This window comes from Leptopilina boulardi, unplaced genomic scaffold, assembly GCF_019393585.1.
Source record: "Leptopilina boulardi isolate dan_hultmark-lab unplaced genomic scaffold, ZJU_Lbou_2.1 LbouV2_310, whole genome shotgun sequence".
NCBI classification, from domain to species: domain Eukaryota; kingdom Metazoa; phylum Arthropoda; class Insecta; order Hymenoptera; family Figitidae; genus Leptopilina; species Leptopilina boulardi.
The window spans coordinates 5,406,252-5,433,351 of record NW_026137875.1 but is presented as its reverse complement, the minus strand read 5'-3'; the positions used below and the strand labels follow the sequence as shown (position 1 = coordinate 5,433,351).

Sequence of the window (27,100 nt, the reverse complement as noted above, 5' to 3'; positions counted from 1 at the left end):
TTTTGAATTCTGAAAAACTGACTTCAAATTGGTAATTAGCGACCCCAAAAACCGTAGAATACCAAATTTTATTAAGATCCTGAAAAACTTTTTTCAACAAACCATTTGGCAAAAAAATTGAAACACTCCTTCGAGAGAACAGAGATTAAGTTTCTGCTTATTAATTACTAACGAGGATACGTATAGAAAGAAAAACTTTTTTCTATGTACTTTTATAATGTTAAAATAATAGTGTAATCAAATAAAAACAATTTTGTGTGGCTTTGATGTAAAAAAAAATTATTAAAAATACCGTTCGGATTTACCCCAGTTTTCCAATTTTCTTGGGTAAATACGAACGGTCTGATATTATTAATAAAATTTTACAGAAGGCAAAAATCAAATATAGTTTCTGTTCTAGTATTCATAACAAACAATTATAAATAATAAAATGAATTTTTAGCTTCTTTTTTTCAAATACGAGACAAAATACTGAAAGAGTGTCATCTTTGATTTTCAATCTTTTTTGCAATACTTGTTATCTTTGTTTATGCTGTTGCTAATTAACAAACAAAAAATGGGATAATACTTAGAATCTCTTCAAGAGGATCTGAGGTAAAAATTCTCATATCGAACTTATTTTTAAAAATTTTAATTAAACTGAAATAATTAGCGTTCGGATTTACCCCCCGTTCGGATTTACCCCGACTGACCCTAACTTTTTTTTTAACTTTTAATAATTTAGAATACTTTTAGTTCAATTAATTTACTGCAGGTACAAATTAATTGTTTTTTGTAAAAAAAAGTTTAAAATTGAACCCAAAAAAATTTATATTTATAATATTTTATTCCCATAAAATAATTCACAAAAATTAGAATTTTGTAAACGTAAACAATTATTAAATGTTTTTATTGTATTTTTATTTTATTTATTTATTATTATTTTATTAAATGTTAATATTTTTAAAAAAATATTAAATATGGATTTCATTAAAAATTGTTATTATTTTTTCTTTATTAATTTTTAAAATGATTGACTTGTTTTTTATTTACAGAAAAATAAATAAATGTATAAAAGTCAAGTATATAACAATGAAAATAATGCCAAAAAAAAAAACTATGATATACGATGGTTGACAATAAAAAATGTTTATTATTTATTCGAAACAGTTTTGCATTATTTTGAGTTTTATTGCTGTGATTTTCAGAAATTTTTATTTTTATTCATTTATTTAAAATAATAAAGCCTGACAGTAAAAACCAAATAATAAAAATTAAACTTTTGCTGAAAGCACTACCAAAATTTCCAATTACAAAATTTAATTTTAATTCAAATTCAAAGTTTGTACATTTTTCTTCTAAAAATAAATTATTATCCAATTTTTGCGTTTATTATAATAATAATAATAATAATAATAATAATAATAATAATAATAATAATAATAATAATAATAATAATAAGAATAAGAATATGCTAATAAGCAGAATATTTCAAAGTGAAACAATATTGAAATTTTGAAATTAGACTTTTTAAAATAAATTAAATATGTATTTAAACAATGGTTTCTTATAGTTAATTAATTAAAACATTTTCAATTAACAACACTTCATGAGTTTTTCAATTTAAAAAAAAATAGGTCGAAAAATTCATGAATAATAAATGAAATTAATAATACAAAAGTAAAAAATTATTAAGCGCTAGAAAAGAAAAGTTTGTCGACGGAATAAAGTTTATTTTTTCAAAAAAAAAAAAAAAAAGCGAGGAATCGAGTAATTTGTCTTGCCTGACATCAATATTTAATGAAAAGTAAATATTGAAACTGAAAGCATTTATTTATCTCCTAATTTAGCATTCCTGTTAACTCTACGTCAATAAGTATCTTTGAGATAATCTGATGATGAAAAATTTCTCACCTTTTTTTTTTTTTTTGTCAAATGATACTAATAAACACAGGTAGGTAAAAATAACTGAATTACATATAGAAGAAAAATAACAAAAATATACAAATCGTATAATATAGAATTTGAATTTTTTTTCTACGAAAAAAAAAGAATAATTTGAAACGATGCTGAAGTTCACAACGTTTATTATCAACGATTTTTAAGGAAATATTTTGTTAAATGAAAAATAAAATCTAATACAAAAATAAATAAATAAAATACGAAACCTTTTATAATTTTCTTCCTTAAAACAAATTTCTAATCGTTTATTATAAATGTTATGTACTTCAGTTTCGTCGTTTGAATACAATGTGTAATTGTTTTTTTAGAATTTACTTGACCCGGTAAAAGTACTTCTTAAAGTAATTTTCTGAAGTGGTTCTCTTATACAGAAGGTAGAAAATTTTCATTCATCAAAGATGATCTAAATGTAAAAATATGAATATTCGTGAAGCTAATCTTCTCCCTTTTTTTTATATAAAAGCTTTTCATTTTAGCGACTCTTTATTAATATTTTATTTTCTATTTCTTAATATTTTTTTTTTCAATTAAAAAAAAAAAACTTATTAATTTAAATTTCAGAAAGAATATTATAAAATAAGTATCTAAAATGAGAATTAAAAGATAATATCAATTTGTGAAATTATTTTTCTTTCATGAAAATAGCGTGTTATAATGCTAATTTCATCATATAAGCGCGTGCTGCTGGCAGCAAACAATTCTTTACACTGTTTTCAACGCGTTTTTCCTTCAATTTTTCCCCCATAATCCTCCCTCGTTTATGCATTCAACTGCCTTCAAAAACACCTGGGAATATATAGTCAATTGCTTATTATCCTTTTGTTGACATAAGTCACCTTATTATCGGAAAATGGATACATTAAAAAAAAGAGAGAGAGAAAGTTTAATAATATTTTTAAATATTATAATTTAATAATTTTGACAAATAAAATAAATTATCTGTATGTTGGACTATTTATTTATTGCCTCATTCCTATATGCATAATGTATGATATGTTTAATTTTTGACATAATGGAAATTAAATTCAAATAAAATGAATGAATTTCTTTTCCACTTGTGTTTGAATAAATAAATGCAATTTCATTTATACTTCCATAACAGAAAAAGTCAAACAATTTCAATTGTAAACAAAAAAAAAAAAAAAAAAAATACAAAAATGGTAAATTTAAAATGATTTTTAAAACCGCGCTTCGTTCACGCGATTTTTATTTACAAGACTATTTATATTATACAATTTTTTTTTTTACTATATATTTTGATTAATATGTGATTTTCTATTTTTTAAAAAAGCATTGAAATTCAATCGAATGGAAAATCGTAAGATAGATCAATCTCTTGGTTTGCTTCAAACAAATTATCTTTATAGAAAAATCGTACGCTACATAAACTCAAATTTAAATTCTTTTTTATATATATATATATATATATATATATATTGGAAAAAGATATTTAAAATGAACAAAAGTTGGCAAAAAAAATACAATGCTTTGAAAAATATATTATCTCTTGTGTATGGAAATAATAATATATTGATAATATTTTATTTAATATAGAAAAAATTTATGAGATTTTCATTGAAAAATTCTAATTTAACTGGAACATTTTTTTTCGAAATTTTTATGAAAAATAAGAAAATACGTATTTTTTTCTTTCTTTATTTGATAAAAATTATAAAAGTTGTGATTTTTTTTTTAAATTTAACGTCGTCTGAAGCCGAATATTTTAAAAATGCGTTTTTCTCTGTCATATTGAGAGATAAAAAACAATATTAAATATGAAATTTGTTCGATTTTTCTTTAATATTTTTAATATGTAGTAAAAAATACCGTAACTACAATGAAAGCATCTAAGAAATTATTATTTATCAGAGAATTACAAAAAATTTGCGCAAAAATCGATCACTTCGATTTTGAGAAAAATCACTTTTTAGACAAAATTTGCAATTTTAAAATGCTTCCGTTGATATTTTTTTTACTACATATTAAAAATATTATTAAACAAGAATCGAATAAACATAGTATTATTTTTTATCTTTTAATAAGGCGTTTTAAAACGTATTTTGAAAGTATTCGGCTTCTAACGAAGTTAAATTAAAAAAAAATTATAACTTTCATAATTTTTATCATATAAAGAAATAAAAAAATACGTACTTTCTTATTTTTCATAAAAATTTCGAAAAAAATATCATAGTAAAAAAAAAATTTTTGAATGAAATTCTTACATGGAATTCCCCATATATAAATAAATGGCATCTATAGTAAGATTGATATACGAAATAAATGGAATTTAGAAGATTTTTTTTTTATAATATATATATATCGAGACTAAAATCACGTTTTTATAGGTGATTTGTCAAGAGAACAAATCTAGGAAAATGGTCGTTCATCGTTTGTTCGAAAGACGAGAAGAAATAATTTCCAGTTTTGCGCTGTATTGCGTCGTCCCACAATGCATATAATCCCCCATTTTTTCCGTTTCAAGTAATTCTGATTAATCTCTCTATACTCTGATCACATTTTATCCAACAGCAAAAATTGTCAATCGCTTTCAGTAAAAAAATAAAGAAAGTTTTAATATTTTTTCTTTGCATTATATTAACAAATATAATAATAAACATTTTTATTTTCTTCTTAAATTGATAATATTTTTCGACAAAACAAAAAGAAAGGTACGTTTAAGATTTTTTAAAACCGTTATTTTTATTTTACATTTTCTGATTATAAATTAGAATAAATGAAAAAAAAATTATTTATCTAAAAAAATATGTCAATCTTAAGCAGGATGGAGGTCCTAACATAACCTTAAAACTGAAAAATGCTTTTTAATGCAAACAAAAATTTAATAAAAATTAATTTCAAAGAATTTTATAAGATATAGTTTTTTTTCAATTTTTTGAAAAATATTAAATTGATTTAAAATCTTTTGTTAAATAATTTTTGACGTGACAACGTCTTACTCCGAGGTCTAGCGAGCCAGTCAGAAAAATTGGCGTTTATATCGCCGGCCAGAATTCGAAAACTATAAGTCATATTTTCAAGATTTTTGGGTTATTTGATTACTTTCGATCTAATCTCGATGTCAAACTTATTTTTGTTAAATTTGGAAATGAAATTTTTTTTATAGTTTTCTATGTTACCGACCGGTTAAAGATTTAACATGTTAGTATACAGCGCCACTGCTGACAGTATCCACTATACCTATATAGGTATAAAAGTCAAAATAAACATGGCTGCCGATGCTGCCACTTTGTTTTGTTTTCGTATCGTTATTCGAGGAACAAAATGTAGAGCGATCCGCGATCGTGTAGTGTAGTGAGGTGTTGGTCTGTGTACATAGTATAGTCACAGTATTATTGCCAATTGCTGAAATTTTGCACTGGAATAATATCAAAACATAACCTCAATCATAGATGTATTCTGTTCAAGAATTGTTATAATTAACTGGTCCACGACAATTCTTGAACAGAGTAAATCCACAATTGAGGTTATATTTTGATATTATTCCGGTGCAAAATTTCAGCAATTGGTAATAATGTGGCATTACATTTTGAATATTTTTAAATTTAATTGTTTGGAAATTATTGTTAATTTATTCTAATTTTATGCACTGAAAAAAAATTTATTTGATTCAAATAATCGGTTACTTGATCATTATGGAATAAATATTTATTTCTGTTAAATCATTATTATTTGAGTCAATGAAATGGTATTTGATTCAAATACAAAAATTATTGGTTCAAGTACAATTTATTTAATTCAAATAAAAATTATTTGGTTCAAGTAAATATTTATTTGATAATAGTCATAGCAACCGATTATTTGAATCAAATAAATATTTTTTCAATGTGTTTATGTACAAAAATAAATATTAAATAATAATCTTATAAAATATATTTTAATTAATTTAAAAAAAAACGTTGTCACGATAAAAATTCTCCGTCTGTGTAATAAATACTGACACCCCGCTTTTTTTTAACATTTTGACTTTTTTCTTTCAGCACATACAAAAATCGCAATTTTTATCCAATTTTTATAAATAATAACTTATATTGTTGCCAGAGATAAAATTAACGTGACACACGTGACACACAATTTCAAAATTGACTATTTCAATTAGAATTTTTTTCGTATATAAAAAAATTTTCGAAATAAGAGTAATTTATTTGGAAATTCATTAAAAGGCAAAATGAATATACTACTTACTTGTCAGCTCCGGAACTTCCGCCGGATGTTCGCCAAAATTGCCTGGACGAATTTGCCGATGATCTTGATGAAACTGGATTTCTCGTTGAGGCATATCTGCCACCAAGTCTTCGAAATTGATCACTTTCTGGATGTTCAGCAACAAAACGGGCCTTTTTCCGTAGCAATTGCACCGTTAAAATATACGTGGCAACCATTACGATCATTGGTATATAAAAGGCCACCAATGAGCCAAACACAAAGAAGGCTCCATTATTAATCACGCAAATTCCTGGTCCTGGCATTATATTGCTGGGATCAATCAAACCTGTAAATCAATAATATTGAAAAATATATTAATTTTTATTAAATACATAATATATTTATTTATAATAATAATAATGGTTCCTTTAGAATTTTTAGGGTCGCTAAATCCAAATTTAAGGTCAGATTTAAAAAATTCAAAATGGTCGACCCAATATGGCGGAAAAATTTTAAAGTTGATTCGATTCGTTCAAAATTCGGTACTTGGGGGTTTTTTGGGTCGCTGAATCCAAATTTGATCTTAAATTTGGATTCAGCGAACCCAAAAACTTTTAATACGATGACATAATATTTCATTGCATAGAATTTTCTTTCAGATGAATTTTCATTTGTTCGAATTATTATTTAATATAATTTCCATATAACCTATTTTTTGTACTATAGAATTTTTACTTAACCGAAAAATCATTTAACAGAATTTCTAATTGATAGAATTTTCATTTGTCCGAAATTGCAAATGGCTGAACAAATAATCGACAGAAAGATTTCGGCGCGATTTTTAAAATCAACCAATCACAATTTTATGGATAATTTTTGATTGGTTGATTTTAAAAATCGCGCCGCATCTTTCAGTCAATTGTTCGGCCAATTGCAATTTCGGACAAATGCAAATTCTGTCAATTAGAAATTCTGTTAAATGATTTCTTTAGTTAAGTAAAAATTCTGCAGTATGAAAAATCGGTTATACGGAAATTATATCAAATAATAATTCGAACAAATGAAAATTCATCTGAAAGAATAAAATGAAAATTCTATGCAATGAAATTCTACACAATAAAAATTCTTTAAAATGCCTATTATATTAAATGAAAATTCGAGCAAATAATAATTCTGACAAATAAAAATTCTGTGAAGTGAATTTTCGGTTATATAAAAATTTTCTAATATAGGAAATCGGTTTGATGAAAATTCTGCAAAATACTAATTCGAACAAATAAAAATTCAACTCAAAAATAATTATGATAAATGAAATTCCATAAAATGAAAACTCTATAACTAATGATTTTTAGAACATAATCAACATAATCTCCATAAAGAGAAATGAATTTCCAGAGAAATATTTTCAGTTTGCTAATTTTTACCATTATAATAGTAACTGATAAAAAATTAAATTAAAAATATTTTTCTGAAAATTCATTTCTCTTTATAGGGTAACAATAATCTTTCAAAAAAATTTTGTGCAAAATTAAATACATAATTTTTCTGCTTGGGTGAAAAAAAATTTTTTATAAAGAAACCACTATGGAAAAAAATACTAAAACGACAAATAAAAAAAAAAAGATAATAATAATAATAAAATACAATTATTAACAATTTACAGTAATTCTGCAAAGAAGAATGAAAAATTTTAGGAAGATTTTTTTTTTCGTGGAAATGACATTTTTTTATTCACATTTAGAGAAAAATCTAAAAACAGTGGTTTTTTTTTTTTTTTTTTTGGTTCTAATTTTATTTTCATTTCGAGTCACGCGCTCGTTTTCGTGTTCGCTATATATATCGTATAGAAATAAACTTAACTTTTACCTCCGTATATTTGGTGCACTTTATTGCATTAGTAATTATTTAAATTTTCTACGTTTCTGTGTTTAAAATAGTAAAAGAAAAAAAAAGGAAAAATTTTCTTTTTTTCATTTCAAAATGATCTCTTTGAATAAATACAAAACAAAAACGTTCTCTCTTCAAATGTACTATTTATCACAAAAATGTATATATAAAATTGTAATTTTTCTCCTTTTTTAATCAATATATATATTTGACCTACATGAGTAATTATTTTAATTTTCTAATTAAAATCAATATTAATAACAGGCGTGAATTCAATTACATTTGCTGATCCACTTTTATGTAATGGGAGAGAAAAACAGTTATATCTCAGAAAAATAATGGATAAATGATTTGAAAAATTCATCAAAATGTTCAGAATGCATTTGTGACTTTTATATAATATTTATTTGTGTGTAAACAATATTGAGAAAAACAAACAGATGAAAACAAATAAAAAATAAAACCGCTGTACTTTTTATTTGTTTTCAACAAAAAAAAAATATTATTTAATTAAAGCTAGCTTAAATAATAACTTTTAACTACAGGGTCAAATTTTCTCAAATGGATAACCTAAAATTTTCAAAAAGTAATTAATTTTTAATGTTAAATTACTTTTTTTTTATTTCTACTTTAATCAAAACAAGTTTCTGAAAATATTAGACGAAAAAAAATTTTTTTTTCGTCTAATATTTTCAGAAATTTATTTCGAATGTTGTGAATACAGTATATCCCAGGCGCGAAGGGACGCTGGGTTCAGGCCTTTTAAAGACTCGTTGAGCATTGGCCAATATTGACTGAGCCTTGGTCAGTCAGCGGGAATAAGACTCATCCAAGCTAGAATGTAACACCGATTCCGACCTGAAGCTCCACCCTTGATTCAGCATTGGTGACCAAGACTCAATCAATCTTGCCGAATGCTGATTCAGGCTCGCTCAAGACTGCTCCCACTGTTACTTACTATTCTCGCGTTCAATAATTCTTAATAATAATAGTCCTATTAATATTTTGTATTATTATATATTTATAGATAATATTAAAACAACATTAATATTCATTAAAAATATGATTTTAATTTATTAATAATAAGAAGATAAAATGTATTGGAATCTTATAAGAGTCAATAGAACTTATTTCCTTTAATTATTATTAGTAATTTCAAAAAAATGTACTATTCTTTAATTAATTTAATCCGAAGTTTTTTACTATTTTTGTTTCATCACTTAAGATTAACTAACAACACCTGTCGAAATTATACCTAATTTAATTTGAAAAATCTCGCTCGCATTGGGCACCGAACCCACGACCTAACGTTCACGCTCGCAAACCTACTACGCTAACTTGGCGACATTCTGTTAATACTGGTGATGTTTTTGGCGCGCCTTTAAGCTAAATTTGAAATCTTCTTATCGTTAAATTACTTATTTATTTTTAATATTAATATAAAATTATTTTAATTTATATATTGCTGTTAATTTAAATAAATTATATTAAAAATTTTTTTTATTAATGGAATAAAAAAACTTTGTAATGAATGTATAATCTTTTATTTTTATTAAATTAATAACTTATATATTTATAAATACAATAAAAATATAAAATTGAAAATATTTTAATTGTTGTATTTTTAATTACTTGTATTTTTGAAAATACAATTATAGTAAATATTATGTTTTTTACGTTATATTAAAGATTTATTATCTTCATAATGTATTAAATAATAATTCTTTAATTATTACAATATTATAGGTATATTATAATATATAATAATACATAATAAAGATGATAAATTATCATAATATAATCTTAAAAAAACAAAATTTATTAAAAGAAATTATTTTCAAAAATGTGTTGAATCTAATTATTATGATTTTTATTGTATTTACAAATATAATATTTATGAAATATTTATTTATAAAAAAACAAAGAATACTTTTATTGAAATAAATAGCAATATATTAATTTAAATAATATTAATTAATAATTATAAAATATATTAAATTGTAAAAAATATGTTATTTAATTTGTATTGAACGTATATAAATAATTACTCAATACAATTGTATTTTATACAAGATAATAATTAATATTGAATTAAGCTGCGAATATTAAGTCGAAAGTTGATTCAAGATTGAATCTAGACTGGACTCCTAGGCTTTGCTCATGAGGATTCAACTAGTCTTGAATCCAGCATGAGACGAGCATTGGTAACCAATCTTGAACCAATTTTGATCGACAGTGGTATAAAGGCTGCTTTCAGTCTGGGTTACCCACGCTGGGCGTTCAATCTACAATCAAGCCTCAATCCATCGTCAGCATTGGTTTTTCGCGCCTGGGTAGAAGCAAAAAAAAAAAGATTTAACATTGAATAATTTTTTTTTTAATTTTAAACGATTTGTTTGAAAAATTCTGACCCTATAATAATTTTTTAAAACTTTAAATTTTAATTTCTAGTTTACTAACAATAATTATAAATTATTCATTTGAATTAACTTTTTTTATTAATTAAATCATTATAGAAAAAAAATCATAAAATGTATTTAAAAAAATACTTTAAAAAAATCATTTTTAAAAAATTGTATTCATATAAAAGATAAAATAGTTTTCAGTCAGGGCAAAATATTTAAGAAAAACATTTTTATATATAGGTATTTACAATTTATAATCATAAAATATTATCGTGATTATGTTTAAAATTATGAAAACAAATTTTACATAATATTTTGAGAAGAACACATAGACAATGCGCACATTTCCTCTCAAAAGATAATTGCATAAATGCTTCAAATACGTGTCTCTCTATTTATCATTCGCTTTGTTCAAGTATTGCATTGCTGTTGACTGAGTCGCATATTTGGCAAGACCAAGTGCATAGACATACGTATTTCCTAGCAAAGTGGATAACTATACAAAATTCATACGATTTTATTATAATGATGCCTAATTTTCATTTTATATAATGTCTCATCCCTCGTGTATTAGTCAATTTATTGCGCGAAATATTCGAGAAATTCCAGTTACAGAATTTGAATCTGCCGTTGACATTTCGCGCATACATAACAGTTAATTCAAAATATGCCATTCAAAAGTAATTAATTCACGCATTATTACACTTTGGTTCAAAAACAACAAATAAAAAAAATTTCTATTTGTTTATGGAATTTATTTTTAAATTTAAATTTGTAAAAATTTACATTGTTATAAAAAATTAAAAATTTTGTATACGTTACTCAGGATAGGTCGGTGAAGTTCACATCGATTACAATAAACGAGAATTTTAAAACCAACAAAAAAAATTAACTAAAAACTTCAAAAAAACATTAAACTTAACCCCTGGAATAATCCTCTACATTGATATTTTTCTAAAAAATGGACATTTCATTGCACACACACAACTTTATTACAAATTCTAGCACAAAATACAACTAAGAGTGTAGAAAAAAATTGATACCCCATACAAGAGTGAGAAAGAACCCTATTACCACCTTTAAGGCAACCCTTAGAATAAAAAAAATTCCAAAAAATAAAATTTTTCTTAGACAGAATATTTAAAAAAATTTTTTATCTCATGGGTAGGCTTAAGGCCAGGTCCAAGTAAGGCAGCGCCATCTACATTGATACTAAAATTTTGGAAAATTTTCAACAGCCTTTTCTTGAAAACAAGATAGTAAAATGCTTTTTCCTTTATGGATAATTGATTATTGGCAAGATATACACCAGCTAAAACTTTTTTTGAGTTAAAATAATAAAAAAAAATTCATGTCAATAAATTAAATATGAGCACTTTTTTCACAAAAACTGTAACAGTACTTTCTCAGAAATTACAATCAAAAATGCAATTTCCATTTGGAAAATTAATAAACGCTAAAAAATACACGATCTAAGATTTACCAATCACGAAAATAACAAAAAAAATTTTTATTAAATATTTAACATATTGATACTGCTTTACTGATTGTGACAGCACATTGGTAGATTATGTATTTCAGGTGGTTAGCAACAGCGCCAATCTCCTCCTTTCGGCAAAACTGCGAAACGTCTGGTGACATATATAACCTGCCAAACGGCTGTCATAATGAGTAAAATATGTTATGTTAAAATACTTTTTTTTGTTATTTTCGTGATTGGTAAATCTTAGGTCGTGTATTTTTTAGCGTTTATTAATCTTCCAAATGGAAATTGCATTTTTGATTGTAATTTCTGAGAAAGTACTGTTACAGTTTTTGTGAAAAAAGTGCTCATATTTAATTTATTGACATGAAATTTTTGTTATTATTTTAACTCAAAAAAAGTTTTAGCTGGTGTATATCTTGCCAATAATCAATTATCCATAAAGGAAAAAGCATTTTACCTTCTTGTTTTCAAGAAAAGGCTGTTGAAAATTTTCCAAAATTTTAGTATCAATGTAGATGGCGCTACCTCACTTGGACCTGGCCTTAAGGGTGGTCAGATTTGACCAGATTTGAGGTCAGATTAAAAAAATTCAAAATGGCGGACCCAATATGGCGGAAAAATGTTAAATTGATTTGATTTGTTCAAAACTCGGTACTCGGGGGTTTTTGGGGTCCCTAAATCCAACCCACTTGGAAAGATTCCCCGGAAAGTGTCCCCTGGAGGTTCTATCAGAATTCCGTCGGAACTTTTAACGGAATTCCATCGGAGTTCCAAAGAATTTCCGATGGGATTCCGATGGAGGTCCGACGGAATTCTGACGGAATTCCGATTATTTTTTTCAAAATTTTTAGAGTCCTAATTCCGTCGGAAGTTGCGGCGGAATTCTGATAGAACCTCCAGGGGGCACTTTCCGAGGAATCTTTCCAAGTGGGAAATTTGAGGTCAAATAGAAAAAATGACGGACCTAATATGGCGACTCAACTTGGCAGGAATTTTTAAAATTGTTTCGATTCGTTTAAAATTTGGTACTTTCTCCACTTAAAAAAAGTAAAAAATATTCATTTTCTACTTAAAAATAAATTTTATCTACACTTAATCTAATTATTTTTTCTGTTTAGAATTTTTTTCTACTTAGAATTATAATTTTCCTGACAAACCTTTTTTTTCTACTTAGAAAAAAATATATGCCAGCAGAAAATTACTTTTTATATAAAATTTACTGACAAAACTATTCTTTGTTCACATCAAAAAAGTAAATATTGTTAAATGACAAATTTATTTTAAACTTTTTCATTTCTTAGCACATAAACTTTTTTGTTGGACCAAAATAATATTTTCAGTATATACCAACAAAAAAAAAAAAAAAAAAAAGTGCTGTTGATAATGAAAATTATGAAAAAAAAAAATTTTTATTGCTTTATTAAATCCATCTAAAGTACCTCCTTGGAAGAAGGTAAGATATACGTATATGGTATATAGTATACACAACCTGTGCTCTTTGTTTTATTCATGAACAGACCTTCACAACAGACAAGTAGTTTCCGTTGAAAATTGATATTTTCTATATCATGCCGGCAATGATTTACGATCGAGCTCTTTGTATAATACTACTTTTAATAAGAACAATTTACAATATTAATGTATGCAATCTCCTTCTTTGTATTAAATTTTGAAATTGAACATTTTGTAATTCAAATATATCGTTGGACATCCCCCACGAAAACGGACATCCGGTTTTTCAGAATAAAAATTTAAATTCACCGCAATTTATTGAAATTTATTGTTTTCGCATAAATATCGATTGAAATACTTTATCAATGTTTGGTGTTAAATAAAAAAAAAACTATTAGGTACACTGAGAAAACGATATTTTTAGTACAATAACTGTTTAATTTCTTTGCTACACAGTCAAACATATTTAAGTTTAATTCAACAACGGTAAAAAATTTCAAAGTTAATTTACAACGTCGAAATTTGGAAAAAAGTGACCATCATTCCCACACTGTAAAAAAATACTTTCAGCACGTTGTAAATTTATAAGCTGGAAAATCGGAAGGCAACATAACCTAAAAGTTGATTTTCTTTTGTGAATGTTTCACTTATTATGTCTTTTTGTGTTAAATAAGTGTACTTTTCTTATATGTAAAATATCTAACACTCAACTGCTAGTAATTAAATGCTATTTAAAAAAATTATAAATTTGGCAATTTTTAAGTAAAATTGTATTTTACATAAGAAAAGTACACTTATTTAACTAAAAGAGACATTATAAGTGAAAAATTTACAAAAACAAAACATTTAGTTTATGTTATATTTTTAGGTTAGAAATCGTAAAATAATCATTGGAACATCCGAAATGTGACACTTTTCAGGGAACGGTAGCTATTTTTCGATACAGGGCGGGGAACTAGAATAGAGAAAGGCAGATGTAAAAAAAATAAAGATATGGCATATTTCGGACGTTCGACTGAAATTAATAGTGGAAATTTACATCCGCCCATTCTAAACTGAACCTTAATTTTAAATCAAACATACACCCAATTTCATAAATGCTGTCCTTCCGGTTTGACGACAATTTGAAAAGTCATGACACTTCTATAATAATTTTATTAGTTCGTGACATATGGTGTAACCAATTTATACACCATATGCCACGAATTACTAAAATTATTAGAGAAGTGTCACGACTTTTCAAAATGTCGTTAAACCGGAAGGACAGAATTTATGCAATTGGGTGTATTATAAATTTTAATTCAAACAAATAATGAAAGTGATAAGATATTTTCCATATATATGAAAATAAAACTGACAAACTGTGTTAAATTAAACAAAATTATCTAATCAGATTTCAATATTTAAATTAAGAATTCTTCTTTCTTATAATATTCGTAATATTTGAATCTTAAGGGGAAAAAAGTATAACAATTAAATCGTCTATATTTAAAGAAGATTTTATTGAAATAATATAGTTTTAAAAAAATTTTCCCCTCAAATGATGAAATTTCTTCGTTGATAGAGAAAAATTTTGTTTTATTGGCTTAATCAAACATGTTTTTTTAAAGGAAAAACTCCTGACTTTGCTATTTTTGAAGTTATTTACTTTTTCCACCGTAGCAAAACGTAAAAGCTTTTCTTTCTCTTAATCCGCGGTCATCTACATAAAATAGAAAATCGTCTTGGAAAAAAAAGTCGTAAAAGCAAAGAAAAGCGAAGGAGACGGTAAATCAACAATACTTGTATAGTTTGCTTCCAACGTTTTGGTTGTATATATATATATATTCAGAGAGCAAGCAATCGTCCAGATACGATGGTCTATTGGGGATCAATAAGCAATTATGTTTTTTGTTCGATTCAACGTCAATCACGTTTAACCAAAGGAAAGCAAAAGACTGAGTCATTATACTTTTATCCGGAAAAGGATTATGTGGGCGAACTCATAATTTTTCTTTCGCAGAAATTCTATATACCAAATCGAAAAAATAATTATCGGTTTTTATCGTTTCTACTTTTTTGTGTGAAAAAAAGATTTGAAAAATATTTTATCAATGCCTCATGATAGTAAAATTTCTCGGATTTAAAACAAAAAATGGCAAATTCAATATTGTAAATTTATTGCAAATAACATTGTCATTTTTTGATATTTATATTTCTACTTTTACAATGTTTATTTTTATTTAAATTATACTTAAATAATTTAATATTTTTTAGTTATTAAGAATAGTTAATTTTCAATGACAGAGGTATAAATAAATTATAAGCAAAGAAATAAAGTGAGAAATAAAAAATAATTTTTTTAATTTTATAGATTTTAAAAAGATCACGTGATGTATTTTTTTTTATTATATTCTTGTTTCTTTTAACCAATTTATGAAATGGAACTTTTCTCTCAGGAAAATTGAAAAACATAAAGATTGTACGAAAAATATGTAGCTTAAATATAATATAAATATAATATTTGTCTTTTAATATAAAAGATTAATAATTTTTTTTTGTTCTTTTAGTTTGGAAAAAAATATTCAAAATTTTTAAATGTATTTCAATGTTTCATTGTTCATTTAAATATCTATATCTATATTCTTTATTTAAATGTTCTTTTTTTTGTAATTTTTGAAATGTGAGTTGACATTTAAGTAACATTTATTAACTATAAATAACTGGATTTATTTTTATAAATCAATTAATTCTTAATAATTTATTTATTTATTGTTATAAATTCATGAATTAATTTTAAATTAATTATTCATATGAATTCATGCAAACTTTAAAGAACTCTGTCAATGACTTCGAGTGTTATTAATCATTTTAAGTAATTTTATATTATATATATATAACTTCATAAATATTTGCTGTACACGAATTATAAATTTTCAACATATCTTCATTTTATTCAGTAAAGTATGGAAGTGATTTATGAATGCTTGAAAACAAAAAACGATACTGAAAACTCAGATAGCCAAAATTTTTCATGAAACTGAGATAAATTTAAAGGTTTTAAATCAAAAATATTTTTTTACTATAATATTTTTATAATAAATCCGAAAAAGTTTTTAACTATTTTAAAATATTTTCTCTGGTATTTTTGGGAGGATATCCCGAAAATTTGAAAATTTTTGTATAACTTTTGGCGATCGTAGTTCGAAGGATAATGGGCTAATAGGCTTCTTATTGTCAAATGTGTATTTTTTTAATTTAAAAAATCTGATTTAACCCCTTCACTGTTACTGACCTCTATAGAGGCAAAAATAAGTCGTGCCACCAGTGTGCATGACCGCTATAGCAGCATCTTAAAAATAAAATAGTTTTACTTAATATAATATTAATGTTAATAAAAACATACAATATGGTAATATAAGATTTAAAAAAAAAAAATTTTTTTTTGCACACTGGTGGCACGGAAACACGATTTTTGCTTCACAGCGAAGGGGTTAAGGGAGAGCGGGGCAAAGTCGCTAATGTAACGTTTATTTGAAAATATTTTCGTTATTACACCATCAATTTACGTGATTTTTTTTCTCTAATTAATTTAAAACTAATTAACAACAAATTTCAATAATGATTACTTAATTTATTATAAGCATGGTTATTTAATTTAATTATTTTCAAGAAGATGCAAAAAACGGTTCTCTACACGGAAAAAAATTAGGTCCGTTAACCTGGCTTGTCCACATTGTCCGATCTGGATAAAACCTATTTGAAAATTAAGGGCTAATTTAAGGCTAATTTAATGCCCTAATGACGAATTTAATGCTCGGCATTTTCTTTAAAAAACTTGTGGACAAGCTAGCTTAACATTAAGGTGGCTTGTCCACACAATGAAGGAGCACTCGTAGGAAGGTCTACTATAGCTCAAAATTTAGGGCTTTTTTAAGGCTCTTGAATGCTGTATTGTGGAATTTAATGCCGGCATTATTTCGCGAATTATTTGCAAAAATTCAATTTTTACTTTATCTCAGTTTGTCCACATCATTAAGGAACACTGGTAGGAAGGTCTACTATAGGTCAAAATTTAGGGCTTTTTTAAGGCTCCTCAATACTCTATTGCCGAATTTAATGCCGGCATTATTTCACGAATTATTTGCAAAAATTCAATTTTTACGTTATCTCAGTTTGTCCACATCATGAAGGAACACTCGTAGGAAGGTCTACTATGGATCAAAATTTAGGGCTTTTTTAAGGCTCCTCAATGCTCTATTGTCGAATTTAATGCCGGCATTATTTCGCGAATTATTTGCAAAAATTCAATTTTTACGTTATCTCAGTTTGTCCACATCATGAAGGAACACTCGTAGGAAGGTCTACTATGGATCAAAATTTATGGCTTTTTTAAGGCTCCTCAATGCTCTATTGTCGAATTTAATGCCCGCATTATTTCGCGAATTATTTGCAAAAATTCAATTTTTACGTTATCTCAGTTTGTCCACATCATTAAGGAACACTCGTAGAAAGGTCTACTATGGATCAAAATTTATGGCTTTTTTAAGGCTCCTCAATGCTCTATTGTCGAATTTAATGCCGGCATAATTTCGCGAATTATTTGCAAAAATTCAATTTTTACGTTATCTTAGTTTGTCCACATCATTAAGGAACACTCGTAGAAAGGTCTACTATGGATCAAAATTTAGGGCTTTTTTAAGGCTCCTCAATGCTCTATTGTCGAATTTAATGCCGGCATAATTTCGCGAATTATTTGCAAAAATTCAATTTTTACGTTATCTTAGTTTGTCCACATCATGAAGGAACACTCATAGGAAGGTCTACTATAGGTCAAAATTTAGGGCTTTTTTAAGGCTCCTTAATGCTCTATTGCCAAATTTAGTGCCGGCATAATTTCGCGAAATTATTGCAAAAATTCAAATTTATCGCTATATTAGTTTGTCCACACATTGAAGGAATACTCTTAGGAAGGTCTTCTAGGTGTCAAAATTTAGGGCTTATTTAAAACTCTAAAATGCTTTTATGCCAAATTTAACACTATCTTAGCAAGTCTAAACGATTTTTTTTTAAAATAAGCACTTAAGAATTACTTGCTTATTTATTGCTCGTAAGTAGCACTGTATTGGCTGTTTAAAAATGATCTACCAATCCTAAAAACTACCCCCGACTAGTTCAAAAATTTAGTTTTGAATTTTTTTATAGAAAATAACGATTTTTTTATAAACAAATTATTTTTTTTAACTTTAGACCCGTTGTTTTACTTTTTTTATATTTACATACATGGAAAAACTACTAAAATACTTTGTAAAATGTTTTACTGATAACCTGATTACCCTTTTTGGATGACTACTCGAAATTTTTTTTTGCAAAATATTCTTATTATTTTCAGGTATGTAAAAATAAAAAAAAGTAAAAATAATAGCTTTCACAGTTTAAAAAAATTAATTTGTTTATTAACCCCTTCGCAGTGTAGCAAAAATAAAGCTTCAGTGCCCCGTATGTGGGAAAAAAATTTTTTTTATAAAAATTGATATTAAAAAAAACCCGAAAATCTAAGAATACCCATTGACAAGTTTATTGTATTGTTAAAATAATGAAGTAAACGATTATTAAAATAATGAAGTAAACTATCGATAATTTATCATATTTTGTGTCTACTTATTTTTTTTGAGATGCCTCTATAGCGGTCATGCACACTGGTGGCACGACATTTTTATGCCTCTATAGAGGTCAATAACAGTGAAGGGGTTAAAAATCGTTATTTTCGATAAAAAAATGTAAAAGAAATTTTTGAACTACTGAGGCGAAGTTTTTGAAGTTGGTGGATCGTTTTTGAAAATGCAATTTAGTGCTATAATAATGAGCCTTAAATTAGCCCTATATTCCAAAGTACTTGTTTTTTGTAAAAACTGAGTTTGAAGTACTCAGGGGTAGTTTTTGAAATTGGTGGATCATTTTTGAACATCTAATTTAGTGCTATTTAAGAACTCTAAATTAGCCCTAAATTCATAAGTACTTATTTTTGAAAATATTAAGTTTGAATTATTTGAGGGTAGGTTTTGTGTTTGGTTTTCTATCAGTTACATGGTTGGGGTGCTTGGGAGTGCATTTTTAAAAATTCAATTTAGTGCTATTGAAGAACACTAATTTAGCTCCTATGTCCTATATGATTATTGTTAGGTTAAATCAAGTTTTAATAATTGGAGATGTTTTTTTGAACTTAGGGGTGGTTTTTGAAAAATTTAAATAGTCTTAGTTGAGAACCCTACTCTCTAAATCTGAATTAGTAGTTTTCTACTAATGAACGAGTGCGTATTCGTTTACCAATTGAATTAGTAACAGTTTTTACTAATTTTTAGTAAAAAAAACTACTAATTCATAGCGTAAATCGGCTTACTAATTTGAAATAGTAAAAAATACGACTTACTCCATAAATTAGTAGTTTTCTACTAGCAATTAGTAGTTTTTTTTACTACAAATTAGTCATAACTGTTACTAATTCAATTAGTAAACGAATACGCACTCTTTCATTAGCACAGAAAATTAAAAGGTATTAAAATAAGCTGCAACGCTTATTATTTTAATCCAATTTTGCTTATTTTAATCCATTTTGGTATTAAAATAAGCAAAATTGGATTAAAATAATAAGCGTTGCAGCTTATTTTAATGCCTTTTAATTTTCTGTGAGTAGAAAACTACTAATTCAGATCCAGCTTGACGTCAAGCTAGCAGTACGAAGGGTTACTTTAAATAGGTAAAGGGCCCTAAATTTTTGCATGAGGTACTAAATTAGCCCCAATTGAGCCCTAAATGTTAGCATATATAAAAACTTTTTTCGTGGAAGTGGTACTTCTAGGATTAACGACCTTTTGGCTAGACTTTTCAGACGAGCGACGCTATTTAGGGTTTGACTAGTGGCTGAGTAGCAGCAGAAATGGGCAAGCTTATCAAGTAAAAGTTGAATTTTTGCAAATATTTCGCGAAATAATGCCGGCATTAAATTCGACAATAGAGCATTCAAGAGCCTTAAAAAAGCCCTAAATTTTGACCTATAGTAGACCTTCCTACGAGTGTTCCTTAATGATGTGGACAAACTGAGATAACGTAAAAATTGAATTTTTGCAAATAATTCGCGAAATAATGCCGGCATTAAATTCGACAATAGAGCATTGAGGAGCCTTAAAAAAGCCCTAAATTTTGATCCATAGTAGACCTTTCTACGAGTGTTCCTTCATGATGTGGACAAACTGAGATAACGTAAAAATTGAATTTTTGCAAATAATTCGCGAAATAATGCCGGCATTAAATTCGGCAATAGAGTATTGAGGAGCCTTAAAAAAGCCCTAAATTTTGACCTATAGTAGACCTTCCTACGAGTGTTCCTTAATGATGTGGACAAACTGAGATAACGTAAAAATTGAATTTTTGCAAATAATTCGCGAAATAATGCCGGCATTAAATTCCACAATACAGCATTCAAGAGCCTTAAAAAAGCCCTAAATTTTGAGCTATAGTAGAGCTTCCTATGAGTGCTCCTTCATTGTGTGGACAAACTGAGATAACGTAAAAATTGAATTTTTGCAAATAATTCGTGAAGTAATGCCGGCATTAAATTCGGCAATAGAGTATTGAGGAGCCTTAAAAAAGCCCTAAATTTTGACCTATAGTAGACCTTCCTACGAGTGTTCCTTAATGATGTGGACAAACTGAGATAACGTAAAAATTGAATTTTTGCAAATAATTCGCGAAATAATGCCGGCATTAAATTCGACAATAGAGCATTGAGGAGCCTTAAAAAAGCCCTAAATTTTGATCCATAGTAGACCTTTCTACGAGTGTTCCTTCATGATGTGGACAAACTGAGATAACGTAAAAATTGAATTTTTGCAAATAATTCGCGAAATAATGCCGGCATTAAATTCGGCAATAGAGTATTGAGGAGCCTTAAAAAAGCCCTAAATTTTGACCTATAGTAGACCTTCCTACGAGTGTTCCTTAATGATGTGGACAAACTGAGATAACGTAAAAATTGAATTTTTGCAAATAATTCGCGAAATAATGCCGGCATTAAATTCCACAATACAGCATTCAAGAGCCTTAAAAAAGCCCTAAATTTTGAGCTATAGTAGAGCTTCCTATGAGTGCTCCTTCATTGTGTGGACAAACTGAGATAACGTAAAAATTGAATTTTTGCAAATAATTCGTGAAGTAATGCCGGCATTAAATTCGGCAATAGAGTATTGAGGAGCCTTAAAAAAGCCCTAAATTTTGACCTATAGTAGACCTTCCTACGAGTGTTCCTTAATGATGTGGACAAACTGAGATAACGTAAAAATTGAATTTTTGCAAATAATTCGCGAAATAATGCCGGCATTAAATTCGACAATAGAGCATTGAGGAGCCTTAAAAAAGCCCTAAATTTTGATCCATAGTAGACCTTTCTACGAGTGTTCCTTCATGATGTGGACAAACTGAGATAACGTAAAAATTGAATTTTTGCAAATAATTCGCGAAATAATGCCGGCATTAAATTCGGCAATAGAGTATTGAGGAGCCTTAAAAAAGCCCTAAATTTTGACCTATAGTAGACCTTCCTACGAGTGTTCCTTAATGATGTGGACAAACTGAGATAACGTAAAAATTGAATTTTTGCAAATAATTCGCGAAATAATGCCGGCATTAAATTCCACAATACAGCATTCAAGAGCCTTAAAAAAGCCCTAAATTTTGAGCTATAGTAGAGCTTCCTATGAGTGCTCCTTCATTGTGTGGACAAACTGAGATAACGTAAAAATTGAATTTTTGCAAATAATTCGTGAAGTAATGCCGGCATTAAATTCGGCAATAGAGTATTGAGGAGCCTTAAAAAAGCCCTAAATTTTGACCTATAGTAGACCTTCCTACGAGTGTTCCTTAATGATGTGGACAAACTGAGATAACGTAAAAATTGAATTTTTGCAAATAATTCGCGAAATAATGCCGGCATTAAATTCGACAATAGAGCATTGAGGAGCCTTAAAAAAGCCCTAAATTTTGATCCATAGTAGACCTTTCTACGAGTGTTCCTTCATGATGTGGACAAACTGAGATAACGTAAAAATTGAATTTTTGCAAATAATTCGCGAAATAATGCCGGCATTAAATTCCACAATACAGCATTCAAGAGCCTTAAAAAAGCCCTAAATTTTGAGCTATAGTAGACCTTCCTACGAGTGCTCCTTCATTGTGTGGACAAGCCACCTTAATGTTAAGCTAGCTTGTCCACAAGTTTTTTAAAGAAAATGCCGAGCATTAAATTCGTCATTAGGGCATTAAATTAGCCTTAAATTAGCCCTTAATTTTCAAATAGGTTTTATCTAGATCGGACAATGTGGACAAGCCAGGTTAACGGACCTAAAAAAATTTTCTGGTAATTCTTTAACGTCGATTTAGAGATTTTACATGTTCCTAAATCTGTTAATTCTACAGATATTTTCTGCAAGGATTTAACGCATGCGCAAAAACAATGCAGTGATTCGACTAAGGCTGAGTACGATTGAGTGCGAGAGGTTAAGGCGAATTTAGTGTTTTTATTATTATCATAGCGTCGTCAAGAAAATTTAATTAAAAAGGAAACGTCTTAAGTATATAAACATTATTATAGAAATAAATTATTACAAATTTTTTATTTTAAAATTAACTGTAGTGATTAAGTGAGAAAAGTCGTTTGTTTCAATTTCTCGACATAAGAAAAAGTGGATTTATCATAAGTTTTGAAAACTTGCTCCTCATTTTTTTTGTTAGAAAATTATTGAAGGATGAATTTATTTACATAGAAGTTATACTAATTTAAACAATAATGTTCCGCGAATTTAATGTATTCGGAGGAGAATATAACCTATAAGAAATACTCTACCAAATATATATTATCCCCATATAGTATACATAATTTGGTCACTCAACAGTTTTTAAGAACTGTAGCTCAAACTTGTAGAATTAACAGATTTTAATGCCAATGATTCTACATATTTCTCTATTTGGAGAAACATCAGTAGATGACGCAGGAGTTTCTGTAAATTCTACAGAAAATTTTTTTCCGTGTACTTTACCTTCTACCTATATTTAAATTGAAAAACAATTTAAATAACCATGCGAAAATATAATGAAATATTAATGTTGATTTTATATATTTACCAAAAATTTATAATTTTTTTAAAGTTAATAAAATAAAGTAAATATAATCACAGTTATAAAAAATACATATTTATATTCAAAATATAAACAATAATAAATAATTACCAATAAAGAGACATGTTTTGGTAAAAAAGAAGGTCAACATTTATTTGACATTAATTTTTTAAATTTAAATTATTTAAATAAAAAAATGAACTTAAATTTTATGCAGATCGTGTAGATATATGTTTAATTTATTCAAACAAAAAGTTTTTAAAACATAAGTGCTTAAAACCATTTTTTAAATTTGAATCTTCGATCAACGAAATTTTTATCCCTTCCTTGTAAAAACTACTTTTATATAATATTTCATCGAATACTTAATATTTTTGAGCTTTTTCTTTTCTAATCAATTGCTTTAATCATATTAACAATACACTGTAAACGAAAATTGAAATAAATTAGAAAAAATGAATATATTTTGAAATCACCTTTGCCCTACATGGCGGCTTTGACCCACTCTCCCCTATTATATAGAAATGACATAAACAATAATGCATCTCATAAGAATAATTGAAATTAATTATTGTAAAATATATTTATTGTTATACATGGAAATGTTAGTAAACACACGCGCTTGTAATCTCATAATATACGTATTAATAATAATCAACGTTTTCATTGGAATTATGTCAATATATTATTTGTTTGAATTTGCCAACAATGTCAACAACAACATATTATTATGATAAAAATAATTTACTACACGAAAAAAAAAATTTTATCAAACATTCTCTTTAAATAAATTATTTCAAATATGCAAAAGGAAATTTCGACCAATAAGTTTAAATACCAATTTTGACGATTAAAATCGGGATACTATACACATTAAACTAATAATATAGAACTTTAATAATTTAATTTCAGAAATTCATTGTTTTCAATATGTAATAGATAATATTTGAACTGTAACGTAACTGAATTTTACAATTAATAAACTTAAATAAATAAATATTTTTAAATCATTTTTAAATTTCAATATAATTAAATTACCTAATAATTGCTTTTTAGTGTTAATAAAATTATTATTGTAAATTAATTTTTAAATTGATAATGAAACGAAACTGAAGTACGCTACGTTTGTGATAAACGATTTTTAATGAAATAATTTTTTAAAATAAAAAATTCTATAATTTTTTGCATTAAAAATATTTCTTGTAGTTTTCATTAATCAACAATTTATAAAAAAATATATTTTTTTGGCAAAAAATTATAGAATTTTTCATTTTAAAAAATTATTTCTTTAAAAATCATTTATCATAAACGTTGCGTACTTCAGTTTCGTATGATGGGGCTCCCATATGAGCAGAAACGTATGACAATTTTATAAAAAGAAAAAAGTTTCTTTATGTTAAATCTAAGTTAGGAACTGCAGTAAGTAAATAAAAACAAATTAATAAATTAATTAATAATTAATAAATTAATAAATTTATTACTTTTAACTTCAATTACAGTCTTTCATGACACACTTGTGTCTTCGTCAAAATCTAATCAAGAACTGCCCTCTCTTTTCTCATTCTTTCGCGAATTCTATTGACCTTTCTCGGATTTTCTAAATAAAATTCCCTCTTAATTTATAATCGGAAGACTATAGTAGCGCTCTTAAAATAAATATAATTACAAATATGTAAGACGTATTTCCAAAATATGTAAGCCTTTACTAATGTCAGTTTTCCAACACTTTATTTGATCCTCACGTCAATCTAACATTACAACTAAACTAATTAATAACAAAGGATCAATATAATTTCAAAAAGTATGGATAGAATTAAATAAAATGTTGTTTTGTAGTTTTTGTGATTATAACTAGTAAATAAAATTTAGTTACATAGATATTTAGTAAATAATAACTTTTTTCTTGTTTAGTTTTATTAAGTTGTATTATTGACTAAACTCATATTTTATTTAGAGATAATTCCTTGAAATAATTGTTTGATGATGTAAAAATTTATGTCACTTATAATTTCGATCACTTACTATGCACAATATTCTTGATAACTTTGTAAATGAGGACAAAAGTTAATTTAATTTTTATATAAAATTATTTATAACAATTTTTTTATCATGAAAAACAATTTTATAGTAAGTTGATAGATTAGGGAAATTATTAAAATTTTTATATAAGAGCAGTAAAATTTCTAAAAAAAATATATAAAATTTAAAAAAAATTTGTTTAAAATAATTGTTTATAACAATTTTTTTTTAATGTAAATAAAATGGATTTATCCTTAAAACAAAGTTTAAATCATTTGGATAGTTTATCAATTGTTTTTGTTGTTACATTTCGTAAAAAAATAAAATTTTAAAGAATTCAATAAATATGTGTTAGTTGTTTATTTAAAAATATAAATAATTAATAATTAAGCAATAAAAACGACCCGATTTCTCTTATATTTATCACTGATCATTAGCCAAGAGGAAATATTCAATTCTGTTAAGATTTACGGGCTATTAGTAGTTTTGAACAGCAGCTTGCATACAACGACCAGCATTGAAAGCGCAGTTGGCCGCTGCGCGAAAAGACAAAAAAATGCAATATCTCGGAAAGTTTAAAAGTATCCATCGATTTTTTTTTATGAAAATACTCGTGAGATCCTAAGGAATCGAAATATCAGTATTAGAAAAAAATTAAAGATACGCTTCTCAAAGAAAAATTTGTTTAAACAATAATTTTTAATTTTTTTTGTTTAAAAAAAAAATTTTTTTTTTGTAAATTTTTTTTCTAAATTGTTAGCTAATAATACGTACTCCCTGAAAAAATCATTAAAATCGATTCGTTTTTCTTTGAGATACAAATTTTTCAAAATTTCAAAAAAAATTTTAAAAGTCCTGTAAATCCCAAAATTTTCAAAAATCGCTTTTGGACTTTTCATTAGCATGTATTTCACTACATTTTCCCAAAGTTTCATCGAAATCGAAAACCTAGGGGACAACTTTGATTTTTTAGGCATGATTTGACCCAGCTACTAGACTTTTATCAATATCTTATGGTTTATCACTTTCTTGACTTAGAAAGATAAAATTTAGTACCTATTCAATGTATTTTTAAAATGTAAATACAATAAAAATATTGCTAGTAGAAATAAAATTAAATACACGAAGTGAACTTATTTGGTATAAAAACAAATGTTTAAAAAATATGTGTTGTATGTCAAATAATAATATAAGGCCCTTTCCAGAATGGAGCTAAACGCAATGCAAACGCGACGCATCCCCATTTGCTTAGCATTGCGATGCGTCGCGTCTGCGTTGCGTTTAACTCCATTCTGGAGAGGGCCTAAGTGATACAAAAAGGAACAATTTTGTAAAAAAATTTAAGAAAATTGTTCTTCTTCGTATCACTTATATTATTATTTGACATAGAACACATAATTTTTAAACATTTGTTATTATACCAAATAAGTTCACTTCGTGTACGGAATCATCGATTTCAGTGCGAGTTACAACTCGCACTTGTCCAATTTTTGTAAATTGAACTGAAAGAGATTTTAATTTTTTATTTTTTAATGTTAAAAAAAATTGTAAAATACTTTTAAAATTTTCAAAAGAAAAATTATTTTCCACTCTTGGA

General features: G+C 26.3%; 1 protein-coding gene across 2 annotated transcripts in view; it reads right to left on the bottom strand.

The window, feature by feature from the left end:
- LOC127283578 (5-hydroxytryptamine receptor 2C-like) overlaps nt 1-27,100 on the bottom strand; it is a 227,380-nt gene that overhangs the window by 30,850 nt on the left and 169,430 nt on the right. For both annotated transcript variants that reach the window (XR_007843371.1, XM_051308547.1), the window contains exon 5: nt 6,145-6,451. Coding sequence is in view for 1 of the 2 variants with exons in the window: in XM_051308547.1 (XP_051164504.1) it covers nt 6,145-6,451 (307 nt within the window). In the remaining variant the exon portion in view is untranslated. The remainder of the gene's footprint in view (nt 1-6,144; nt 6,452-27,100) is intronic.